The 11,197-nt window shown below is 37.4% G+C and overlaps 1 protein-coding gene across 3 annotated transcripts; it reads left to right on the plus strand.

Annotated features, from left to right (window-relative positions):
• Positions 1-5,904: 5,904 nt before the first annotated feature.
• LOC113726416 (cyclin-dependent kinase inhibitor 7) lies at positions 5,905-8,253 on the plus strand. Of its 3 annotated transcripts, none has more exons than XR_011839070.1 (5): positions 5,905-6,658; positions 6,813-6,862; positions 7,116-7,322; positions 7,586-7,810; positions 7,897-8,253. XR_011839070.1 is itself a non-coding variant. In XM_027250123.2 (4 exons), exons 1-4 carry the CDS (start codon positions 6,380-6,382, stop codon positions 7,653-7,655), a joined length of 606 nt encoding a protein of 201 aa, XP_027105924.1. In that variant the 5' UTR covers positions 5,905-6,379; the 3' UTR covers positions 7,656-8,253. The 3 variants fall into 3 exon arrangements, 1 of the variants encoding a protein (XP_027105924.1); XR_011839071.1 differs by having other exon boundaries at positions 7,586-7,776; XM_027250123.2 differs by having other exon boundaries at positions 7,586-8,253.
• Positions 8,254-11,197: the final 2,944 nt, after the last annotated feature.

Genomic DNA, 11,197 nt, shown 5'->3' on the forward strand with positions numbered 1-11,197 from the left:
ACGTTTTGATGGCAGAATGCATTTTTAGACTTTAGTCTTGATGGTGATACAATTATGGAAGTAAAATGGGAGCGCGATTGTCAGAGATCATTCATCCTTAAATCCCCATCTTTCTGTTGAGTTTGGTTGCATTGTAGAAATTAAGCTTGAAAAGATGCTAAACGCCGTACCAGCCAATTCAGAGAGAACTTTTCTGCTTGGCTTGACCTCCCATGAAAGTTAACTCAAATTGTACAAAAGGTTAATGATTTTTATAATGGATTACCTTGCTATCTTGCCCTGCTGGGTGGAGGGGGAGTTTAGAGCTAGACAAGAAGCATTGCGTTTCCAAAATTGTGAGGTTCAAATGACAAGTTAGGAAATTTTATCATTGGTTATTTGGGCACAGATTTAGAGTCTGGATAGCTAAACTGTATTCAGGTCTTGGTCATAGTCTAAAGTCACAGGTTTGCCATTGGCTTCTGAGTTGGTTTGAGGATAATGAAGGGTAGGGTAGAAGATTGTAGTTTGGTCATCCATTCTCTCCTGTATTTCTACGAAGACAGCGAGCAACAGATTGTGATTCAAATTACAAACAGGATAAGATAGATGCGTCGCCACATTGGGAAATTGGCTCCTTGTGATTCGACATGTGCTAACAGGAGATAGACAGTACCCTCATTTTGAGGGAGTTGAAAGACGTAACTGCTAGTTTTGTAAGTACATTGCGTCCATCCCAGACCCCACCAAATAATACTCTCTTTGGTCGCTACGAACCAATGCTGCCAAGCCATTCCACTCTCAGCCCGACACGCTGCCGAGGGAATCCAAGGTCATTAATACATACCCTTCTCCCCACCCCCCCCCCTTCCTTTTCTACACCTTTCTGCTCACTGTGTGTGCGGAAGATTCTCCTTGGGATTCAGAAATCAGAGACGACTCCATTTGTATACTCGATCTCTTGTTTCTTCATTACTTTTCTTTTAAGTCCGGAAAGAAAAAAAAAAAAAAAACCTTTTTGTCTCGCCTTAGAATGGGTAATCTTCCTTTCCTCCTCAACTTTTTAAGTTACCCAAAACGGGAAACCAAAATTTTTTTGAAATGTCAATAATGTCTTTTATTTAAAATTATATATAAAATATTAATTTTTATTACTTGAGCTTGATTAGGCTTAATTGAACTCGAATAAGCTCGATTGAGCTTGATTTGAATTAATTACATTTAATTAAACTCAAGCTCGAGTTCCATAAATTGAGGTCGAGCTCGAATTTTAAAAGCTTGACGAGCTCGAGCTCGAGCTTAGTTATTTTGCCTCGAGCCAAGCTTGAGTAGTGCACTACTCGAGCTCGACTTGACTCGACAGCACCCCTAGTGTAGAGATGAGTTCTGAGTTCTTCCTTTCCTGATCTTCAAGAACTGGTGATTGTGATTCTAAACTTGATGATGGAGATGAGTTAAGTCTTACATGACGAAAATTGTGTTACTCTCCTTTGCACCACCCTACGCTCTAGCTTAAAAAGGATGAGCTAATTTTTCAATTCGTGGCTCTACAACAAAAAGGATATTTCTACTACTAGTTTTCATGGGTTCATTTTTATTTTGTCTGTAGGCACTCTCCTTGGAAAAGGACGCACATCTTTACAGTTTACTGGATGGAGATGCACATGGCAGCACTAATATTTGGCTGAAATTAATGAGCCCACTAACATTAGCATTAAAATGGAACAGCTTTTCGCATCCACTACGTTAAAAGAGTATTAACATCCACCATGTAAACTAGTACAAGCTTGGCTACTGTTTCAAAAAGAAAACATTTGGGGTTGCTGTCAAATTTTTGTCATCCAAATGGAATACCTAATAAACAATTGACCATAATACAGGATAGCCTGAATAAGAAGCAGTTGGTAGAATTTTTCTACAGAGCCCCGATTTTTGGAAGTTGGCCATCGCCTAAATTAAGTGATTCTGCGGAGCATGGCTCGCCCTTCATCGATATAAAATCTCCCCTTTCTCTTCTTTCCGCGAGGAAAACTATACCGACTTTTGCCGATTCTAAACACATGTATACATGAAATTGAAATACTTTACTTGCATTGCAAAAGAGTTTGATGCTGGGTTTCATATTACTGTCCAGACGTTGGAAATTGGACCACGTGACTTCCCGAGCATTCAAAACAAAATACGTATGAAAATGGAACTCAGGACCACTGTGGTCCGATTTCGAATTTAAGGTCTACCCGGAATTTGTCCCAACCTTCGTATCCATTAACAGCTTAAAAAACGAAAGAGAAGCATGGTGTCATTTATCATTTTGCAGGTTGCTCCGGGTTGAGGGTGGTGGGGTGGGGTTAACTATAGCATTAAAAGCTTTAAGGTTGGAATTTGCCCCAACCTTCGTACCCATAAAAAAAGCTTATAAACGAAAGAGAAGCATGGTGTCATTTATCATTCGCAAAAGCAATGCTAGCAGAATTCGAAGACGTCAAGGCAGTGTCCTGAGTTATATTCATCTACCCTCTCTTTAGTCATCTCATCATAACATAACATTGAATTTTGCCACAAGCGGTCCAGTTTGATTTCTATCGACGCAGACTTTTTCGAGAGAGAGAGAGAGAGGCAAACTTCAAAGTACAATTGAGAAGTCATTCATCTGCATGCCAAATTGGTAATGTTTCCAGTCGACAGTGGCTGAGTTGTTATGGACCTTCATGACAATTTAATACACAACTCTACCTAATTTGTTGAGCTCTCAGAAACACGGATATACATACATACATATATATATATATATATACACACACATCCATGCGTGTAAAATGGACGTACGTACGTACGTACCATCGATACAACTACCGTGATGGATACGACTTCAATTTATTAACCGAAGATGTCCGTCGCGTTATATGATGACAGTGACGCTGTATTTCTTCATTGAAGACTATGGTTCAAAGTCACGGTCGCGGTCGCGGTCGCGGCCCGGAACGTTTCACATCGGTTTCGGCAGATCAGTCGCGGTCTCGGTGAGACGCAAATTTTAAAGTATTTAATATTCTAAAAATTGTTAATAATGTAAAAATGTATGCTAAATAAAAATAATTAAAAAATAGCAAAAGAAACTGCTAAGTCAATCCGTCGCGGTGTGACTCGGTTGATTTCTCGTCTTGACTCGGGATAACTCGGAGTGACTCGGTGTAACTCGGCCGAGTCAATCCGTCGCGGTGACGACTCGGCCGATTTCTCGGCGAGTCAAGTATTTCGGTATCGTTTCGTCACGGTATCGTATCGGTAGAGGCCGAGACGGTGACGACTTGGCCGAGTCATCTCGGTCTCGGCCGAGACTTTGAACCATGTTGAAGACGGCTTGATTCAACATACATATAAAACAGGCAGATAAGAATTAACGCTGCGCAGACGATGTCACACAGGATCACGGTTGCCAGAGATTTGTATAACACGAAACCCCAAAAAATATATATATATATATATTATTTTTACACAAGTACACACACACAGGCACAACTTCGAGGGAATTGATCAGAATGCAGAAAGATCACTAGAAAGAAACGTATGAAGATTGAACTGGAGGGATGTATCATGTATGTATGAAGATTGAAAATTTTTGCCGGTCATCTGGATAATTTTAGGCATTTAGATTAGAAGCCTTGCTAGGTAGGTTGAAATAATTAACGCCATTACTTAAATCGTAATTAAGGCCACTGAATCCATGGATCGGTTCTTTTCTTTTAGCCGTTCCTCTACTCTTTTAAGGGTACTACAGCTTCCAGTTCGCGGCTCCGACAGTACTCTGTTTGTCTATTTTAAGTTTCCATTCATTCATTCTTGTTGTTAGATATTATTATTAAGTACTGCTGTTGAGTTCTTACTGCTTTTTATTGCCTGCCTGCCTATTTGAACTCCGTAACAATGTAGAGACCTACCCTTCTTTATTATTATTATTATTTTTTCTTTTTTTTTTTGGTTGTGGGGGGGGGGGGGGGGGGGGGGGGGGGGGGGGGAGAGAACTACCCATGGAGTACTTCTTTTTTCTAGCCTTTTCATCCCTTAAATGCTAAAAGAAGATCAGAAAGTACACAAAACAGAAATAAATCCCTCGCTGTGTTTAGTTAGATTATAAAAGATTTTGGAATTGCGTCAAATATTATACGCCGGCGAACTCTACCATTTGCAAATTAAGATTCACTGCAGCTTTAAGTTGCAGACACATAACTTTTATATATACATCTGTTGAATGGATTTTTTGCTATAAGACAGACAACAAAAACTAAATGTATTTGCTACTGAAAATTACATGTCCACAAGATTAATCCTCCTGGAACATAGTAGTTCTACTTCTGTATAGACCCTTTGCTGTTCTCTTTTTTTTTTTTTCTTTTTTTGTCGACACAGGGATGTCCGGATCAATTCTTACGGGGCCCGACTAATCTCCTGCGGCCCGGACCCGGCGCCCTAACTCGGCCCGAACACGTTAAGTGTGCAAAGAAATTCAGCAGAGCGGAGACTCGAACTTGTGACCTCAAGGTTCACTGGTGAGAGTTCACGCGGGGCTCCTTTGCTGTTCTCCAGGTTCAACAGTTTTAGAGAACGAAACAAGGTCGTCTGCAATCACAATGGCCTGAATATACAGAGAACAACCTAGCGCCCTGGGCTTCTATATAGGGTTTAGGTAGGAGTGTGCAATTTCCAAAAAAAAAAAAGATTTACCGACTATTTCGATTTGAAATCGGAACTTCGAAATTGGAAAAAATGAATTACAAGTCAAACAGGCCGAATTCATCGAATTTGGTAAACTACCTAATTCCGAAATAAAATTGAAATCGGAATTTATGAATTTGAAATTAAAATCGGTCGAAACTTCCAATATCCAATTTTTTGAAAATTTTGAATTCATAGTTCTGATTTATTGAAATCCAATTCAATGCTCACCCCTACTTTTAGGCTAGTCTCACTTTTTTTTTTTTATTATGTCAATGATGCATTACGTCTCTTCCTTCTCTGGATTTGTTACTGAATTAACTTGTTACTCTATTTGATAGAACATGGGAACATACTTTGAAAGAACGGTGCGTTAGACAAAAATAAGTTAGTACACGTTCCTCTTTTTTTTTTTTTTTTAAAAAAAACAAACTAAAATATGTTTGTCTTGTCTAGTCAGAATGCCATTTATTAAAAATTACAGTAAATGCCCTATCCAATTGGTCATATCATCATCCAATATACTTCAATTGTAGATTTCAATGAACAGCATTGCCTTTTTTATTATATATATATATTAAAAAAAAAGTCAATTCACAAGTCTCGAGCCGAGCTCTCGCTTGCATTCTTTTCTAGTACCACCCAATTCATTACTTCCCGTCCTCCTCCCTCCCGCATTTCGTATGCTTCATGGAAGAACATAGTTGATTGACTAAATTCTTTAGCGATGGACAACTTTTTGGGAGCTAATAACTGCATTATGTTTTGCGATTGGTGATTGCTTTATTTTGAATTGTAATTAGTCTAAGATCAATTTACAATATATGTATGCTGTTCTACACGGTACAAAATGGCTTAATTTAGAGAAAGATGAACTATAAATCTATAATCAGTATGAGCCTTCATTTAAACTTCAAAATATTGCAGTAAATTTATTTTCTTTTTCTATTTTTCGTTACTAAAATCTCTTAGTTCCACTAGTAGTTAGTTACTGAGTTGGTTACCACTTGAAAATCATCATCAGTAAGATGCCCTGGGCATCTTCAACCACGTCATTTTGATTCCCGGTGACATTTACGGGCTATAACCGGTCACTCTCTCCTCGAATTACGTGTCACTCCGCCATTAGCCCAAATGGATCAATTTATCCTCTTTTGAGCTATAAAAGAAACGGCCCAGAGATCGCCTCCTGACGGCATCCCCATGTGCCTGTCGCCGTAACGGAGTCAGGACCACATGTTCTGTTCAACGCCTTCCATAACCGTCTCATCCAATCTCCACCGTCCGATCACATGACAATTCCACGTTTCCTCTCTCCCTGTCCCCATAATACCCCTGCTCTCCAACAAACCACTACTAACTAATTAACACCCCCCCCCCTTCTTTCCCCCAGGCCACCCAAGTTCCAGCGGCTCCTTTTCCTTCCTCGGCCGAGAGCGAGAGAGAGACTGTGGAGAGAGAGAGAGCAACTCTGCTTGTGTGTGCGTGTTGTGCGTGCGTTTCAAGTCGCTTTTAAGTAAATTTGATTGTGGAAGCTGGGACGGAATATCATTATACCGACGGGTGTACAAATTTAAAGATATTTATTGAGATATACGTATTTATATATATGCGGAAATATATGTATATGTAAAAGACTCAAGGAAGGAAAAAAAAAAAGAGGGAGAGAGAGACTAATTAAAAACAGATGGGAGATTACCTGAGGAAATGTGAGAGATCAATTGGAGAGATGGCAGCAGCAGCGGCTACGGAAATCGGCGGAGAAATTATCAAAATGAGAGCCGTGGAGGAGGAGGAGGAGGTTACCAGCTCCAGTAAGAGACGTAAAGTCGACGATTGTGATGAGGCGCCTGAGCCGCAGCTAAATTTGCCAGCCTATACAGTTTCGGCTTCTGCTGCAAATTCAACGACGACGTCCTCGGCGGCCAACGTCCATGAGGAGAAAATGAGATCCACCGATCTGAAGGTGAAGCTAAACTTCAAATTCAAACTCGTAAAGCATTTACTAATACTGCTACTTCTCTACGTAATAAATTTTTTTTTTTTTTTGGATAGGTTCTGAATTTTTTATTTACTTATCCACATGAAGTTAATTTTTGTGTTTATTGTTGAATTTACAGCACCAGGATTCCGAAACTGAAATTTCCACGCTCATAATCCGCCAATTCAGGTATATATGCACTGAATACAGTTCTTCTCTTCCTTTCTATCTCAAAATTTCGAAACTGAAACCAGCGATCATCTGCTTAAAAGTAACTTTAATTTCAAATTTTAAGTAGAGCTATAATTGTATCTGTATCTGACCTTATTAGTCATCATCCTCCATGTGCATGAGCGTTTCGCTATTCACTGCTTCACATTTAAAAAAAAAAAATTTCTAGCTTTTTTCCACTGATTTGATCATGCATATAATTTGGTAATAGAGAGACGAGTCCGTCAAGTGAGATTTGCGGAGGAGACTCGGGGATAGAGTTGATGGAGTCTATATCGTCAACGACAACAAAGAAGGAGGAGTCTTCTCGGAGAAATCGTCAGGAGTTGAAAACCAAAACTTGCATGCCTTCAGCAGCGGAGATCGAAGAGTTCTTCGCCGTGGCTGAAAAGCGACAGCAGAAACAATTCGCGGAAAAGTAAGTAGTGATTAATGGCAACGTTATAGGTTAGAATCCTAGCAGAGATCAAGGCCAGAAATAATCTCCAATTCTAATAAAAACCTTTCCCAGAGAAGAGCTGCTGCTAAATACGTGTAGTCCCAAAAGAGGAAACCCAACACTCTAAATTTGCTACGCAGTGATGAACACCGAACAATGATAGTCATGTATCATTGATCAGCTTTAACAGTAGCCTAGTAGTACTCGGCCTCTCTCATGAGTCGTTGTTTGTTGTGAATCAGGTACAACTATGATATAGTGAAGGACGTGCCATTGGAAGGCCGGTACGAGTGGGTACGTTTGAAGCCTTAAATTGATCATCAGCTTGCATGATCCAACTGAAATGGTGGAAAACGAGAGGACGCTGGGTTACTACTTACTAGGAGTAATATATCATATATGTTAACATCACACGAGGACGCGCAGGGCCATTGTCTGTCTTCTTTCTTCTTCCCTTTTGTTCTTTGGTTGGTATTATTATTGGGACTTTTATAACTGGTCTTTTAATTAATCAGCTAATTAGTAGATTAATCAATTGGCTATTGTATTGTAGGCCGGATTTGGGGTTCATAGAGTGGTGACATATATGTGTACAGTAGGTTTCTATCCTTATGTAAAGAAGCTGGACTCCTTGATCTTTCCTTTGCCTATTGGAATTGCACTGGTCCTCCTCTCTCAGACTGCTACTACTGAAACTATTACTGCCGCTTTTGAAGAAGCTTCTTTTCCAACCTCCTCCTGTCTAGGAACCATCCGTAATAAATCCACTCTCTTTTTAGAGATATTCATTTAATTTTTAGGCGTCTGTGCTCTGTCTGATCATATGATTTGATCTGATGAATGACCTTTAATTTATCCCCATCCATGGCCTAGTTTTTTTTTTTTTTTTTTTTTTTTTTTTTTTTTGGGGTGGGGTGTGGGGAGCCAGGGAGGGGAGAGACTGGTACCTCTATCACAGGTTTACAAATTAAATATTGTTTTTATCATTTTGTATATAATGATTTAATAGCTATTCTTCTTACTTTGTATGTGTGATGTGACATAGAGGGATCGGAGTGGAAATTGGATGAGGGATGGGTGGTGGGTTTCCAAAGTTTTTTAAAAAAATCTTTTGTAGTGGAGTAAAAAAAAAAAAAAAGGGGTCGTATTGTTGGGGCTTACTTTGGCTGTTTACAACTTTACTGATCACCAGTCACCACGCATGCAAAGTGAATCCCACCATTTTCTTCAGTATTCCTTTTTAACAATTATCATGAGATGATTGCATTGGAAGTACTGTACTGCCTTTGGAAGGCCGGCCACAGTTCCCCTGCAGATGTTGGTCATACACCTCCCGGAGGGGAGAGACTGTTTGTGGGGCAATGAGTATTTTGTGGGGGCCATGTGATCTCTTTCGAAGCTTTAATAAGGGAAAATTTTGTTCTTTTCTCTTGGAAATTCTGAAAACGGCCACGAGAAACTAAAGGATTTTACTGTGTAACCGGCGGAATATTTATACGCTCGGTCATCTTGAAAGCAAACATGCGCCATGCGTTCGGCGCTTTCCTATTTGGTAAATGGCTCAGGTTTCAGGTATATTGCCCATTTATGAATGTTACTGCAATTTATTCTTTTTATTTCTTTTTGGAGACCTTTTTGGGCCGAACACAAATTCTCGTGCATTCCTGCTACTATTTAAGTGCATCTGGATGCAATATATAATAGAGGACGGAAACTTCATCATGGAGGTGTTATAACCAGATCTCAGATGAAGGTTTCTGCTTACATTATTTTTTTTCTTTCTCCTAAGCCATAGTCGCTTTTGCACCTTGTCCTCTTACATTATTTTTTTTTCTCAGCTTATTCCCTAAATTGTTAGTCAATTCTAATATCGCGTGATGATGACGTCAAAAAGACATTTATACTCTTAAGAGTTAACTACTGTAAATCGCCTTAAAGTATAGCTTATTTTACACTTTATCCCATAACATCATTTTTCTTTCAATTTATTTGTTTGTTACTAAAATCATTAGTGAAATCCAATATTTGATAACATCCAGCACAATTAATATCTGAAAAACTAATATTCCTAACGAAATAATATCTTGCTTATTTGACTTAATAATGGAAAAAATTAAAAAATTGTTATTTTTTTCAGACTTTTGAAATTAGTTAATTAAACCTAATCCCAGATTTAACCCCAAAAGCCGGCAACTCTTGAGGCAAACCTGAGGACTTAACTACCCAACCCCCCCAACCCCGAAGAAATGATGTGGGACTATGAGAAAGTTAGTAGAGCAGCCTCTACTATGCCTTTAAAAAATTGTTATTAAAAAATTAAAAACATGAAAATATTTTAAAAATCTAAAAATGACCGAGATATTGTCAGTATCTCTTTGTGAATGTGCCTACAACTAAACTTTTCTCGTTTTTTCTAGAAAAATGGTGTTTGCACTCTTATTTTTCTTAATTATACATTCATACTCCCACTATTATTTTAATCATATAGTTTTCATTTACTATGCTATATCATAAAACAAATGGTGAGAGTGAAAATAACAAAAAATGGAGTGCAGATAACATTTTACTTTTTATATGAAAGTATGCATTTTCTTTTGTTGATGATACTAAAAAAAGATAAATATGGTTGATTTGGAGTTCAAAGTTTCTAGAGTTGTTCTTTTAACATACCATGCTTAGATGCTATTAAAATTTATTTGGATTGTTAATTTTTTTAAAAATTTTTACTGCATCTAAACACGTTTTTCAATCATCTTTTTATTTTTTTTCAACTGCTTTTTATCTCACAAATATCAAATTGAAAAAAGTGCTATTATTCTAAAAAATTTTCCAAATGATCTCCAATCCAAATAAACCTATCTATAAACTTTTAATAATATTTTCATAATTTAGTTTTGCACTAATATTTTTGCCCTTAGCACGTGAGATGAGCGAGATATTTTTCTGTATTTAAAAAACTTGTAATTATGGGGATAAAATTTAACAAGACCTATATCCATATATATATATATATATATATATATATATATATAATAGTTTTATAATTATGTTAGGGATATTAATTTGTTTAAACATTATTTTTATTGAGCGGTATAAAATATTAAAGTTGACTAATGGTTTCAGGGATAAATAGACAAATTAATAGAAAATTCATATTAGAGGATAAAGTACAAAATGGCTATGCCTTAAGGGATTTATTGTAATTAACCCTTAGGGGTATCAATAATATTTTTTGACATTTTTGTATGCAATATTAGAGTTTACTAATGATTCGGGGGGTAAAGTAAAAAAAATAATGTTACGAAGTAAAGTGCAAAACTAGTTAAACTTTAACAGGAGTTTTTATGATTAACCCTTATGCTTAGGCACAAATAAATTTACACTACTGTCTTATGAGCACATTGGTACGCTTCAAATGGTCTAGGAAACCATAAACAAGACATGCATATTAATAAGCACAAAATTTAAGCGTCATATACTTAGGAATAGGTGACAAGTAGCTTATAAAAGCAAATACACCCCTTGTTTCTTCTTGGATTCATTTCATTTATCTTCCCTAAAGTTTGATCAAAATGCAAATAGAACCTTGAGGGTTGACCATATAACAGTCACCCCCTTGTCATTAACACTGCGTAAGCGTATGAAACAGAATCAATAAAATAACATAACTGCCCATGTATGAAATTCTAAACTAGCATTGCAAATGAGAGTCAAGTGGAATATTCCTAAGTACTAAAATTCAAAAAATAAGCAATCAATTGGTATCATCCAAATATTTTAGGGGAGATTAGCAAAACTTATACAAGAATAAGGAAAAAAAATAAGGAAACAAAATCAACAACTACAAGCCAAAG

This window comes from Coffea arabica, chromosome 2c, assembly GCF_036785885.1.
Source record: "Coffea arabica cultivar ET-39 chromosome 2c, Coffea Arabica ET-39 HiFi, whole genome shotgun sequence".
Lineage (NCBI taxonomy): Eukaryota > Viridiplantae > Streptophyta > Magnoliopsida > Gentianales > Rubiaceae > Coffea > Coffea arabica.

Excerpts from the sequence above, each read along its gene's own strand:
- LOC113726416 (XM_027250123.2), top strand. The coding sequence starts at position 6,380 with ATGGGAGATTACCTGAGGAAATGTGAGAGATCAATTGGAGAGATGGCA. Across the intron at positions 6,863-7,115 it reads CTCATAATCCGCCAATTCAG|AGAGACGAGTCCGTCAAGTG; the intron begins GTATATATGCAC and ends ATTTGGTAATAG. Across the intron at positions 7,323-7,585 it reads CAGAAACAATTCGCGGAAAA|GTACAACTATGATATAGTGA; the intron begins GTAAGTAGTGAT and ends GTTGTGAATCAG.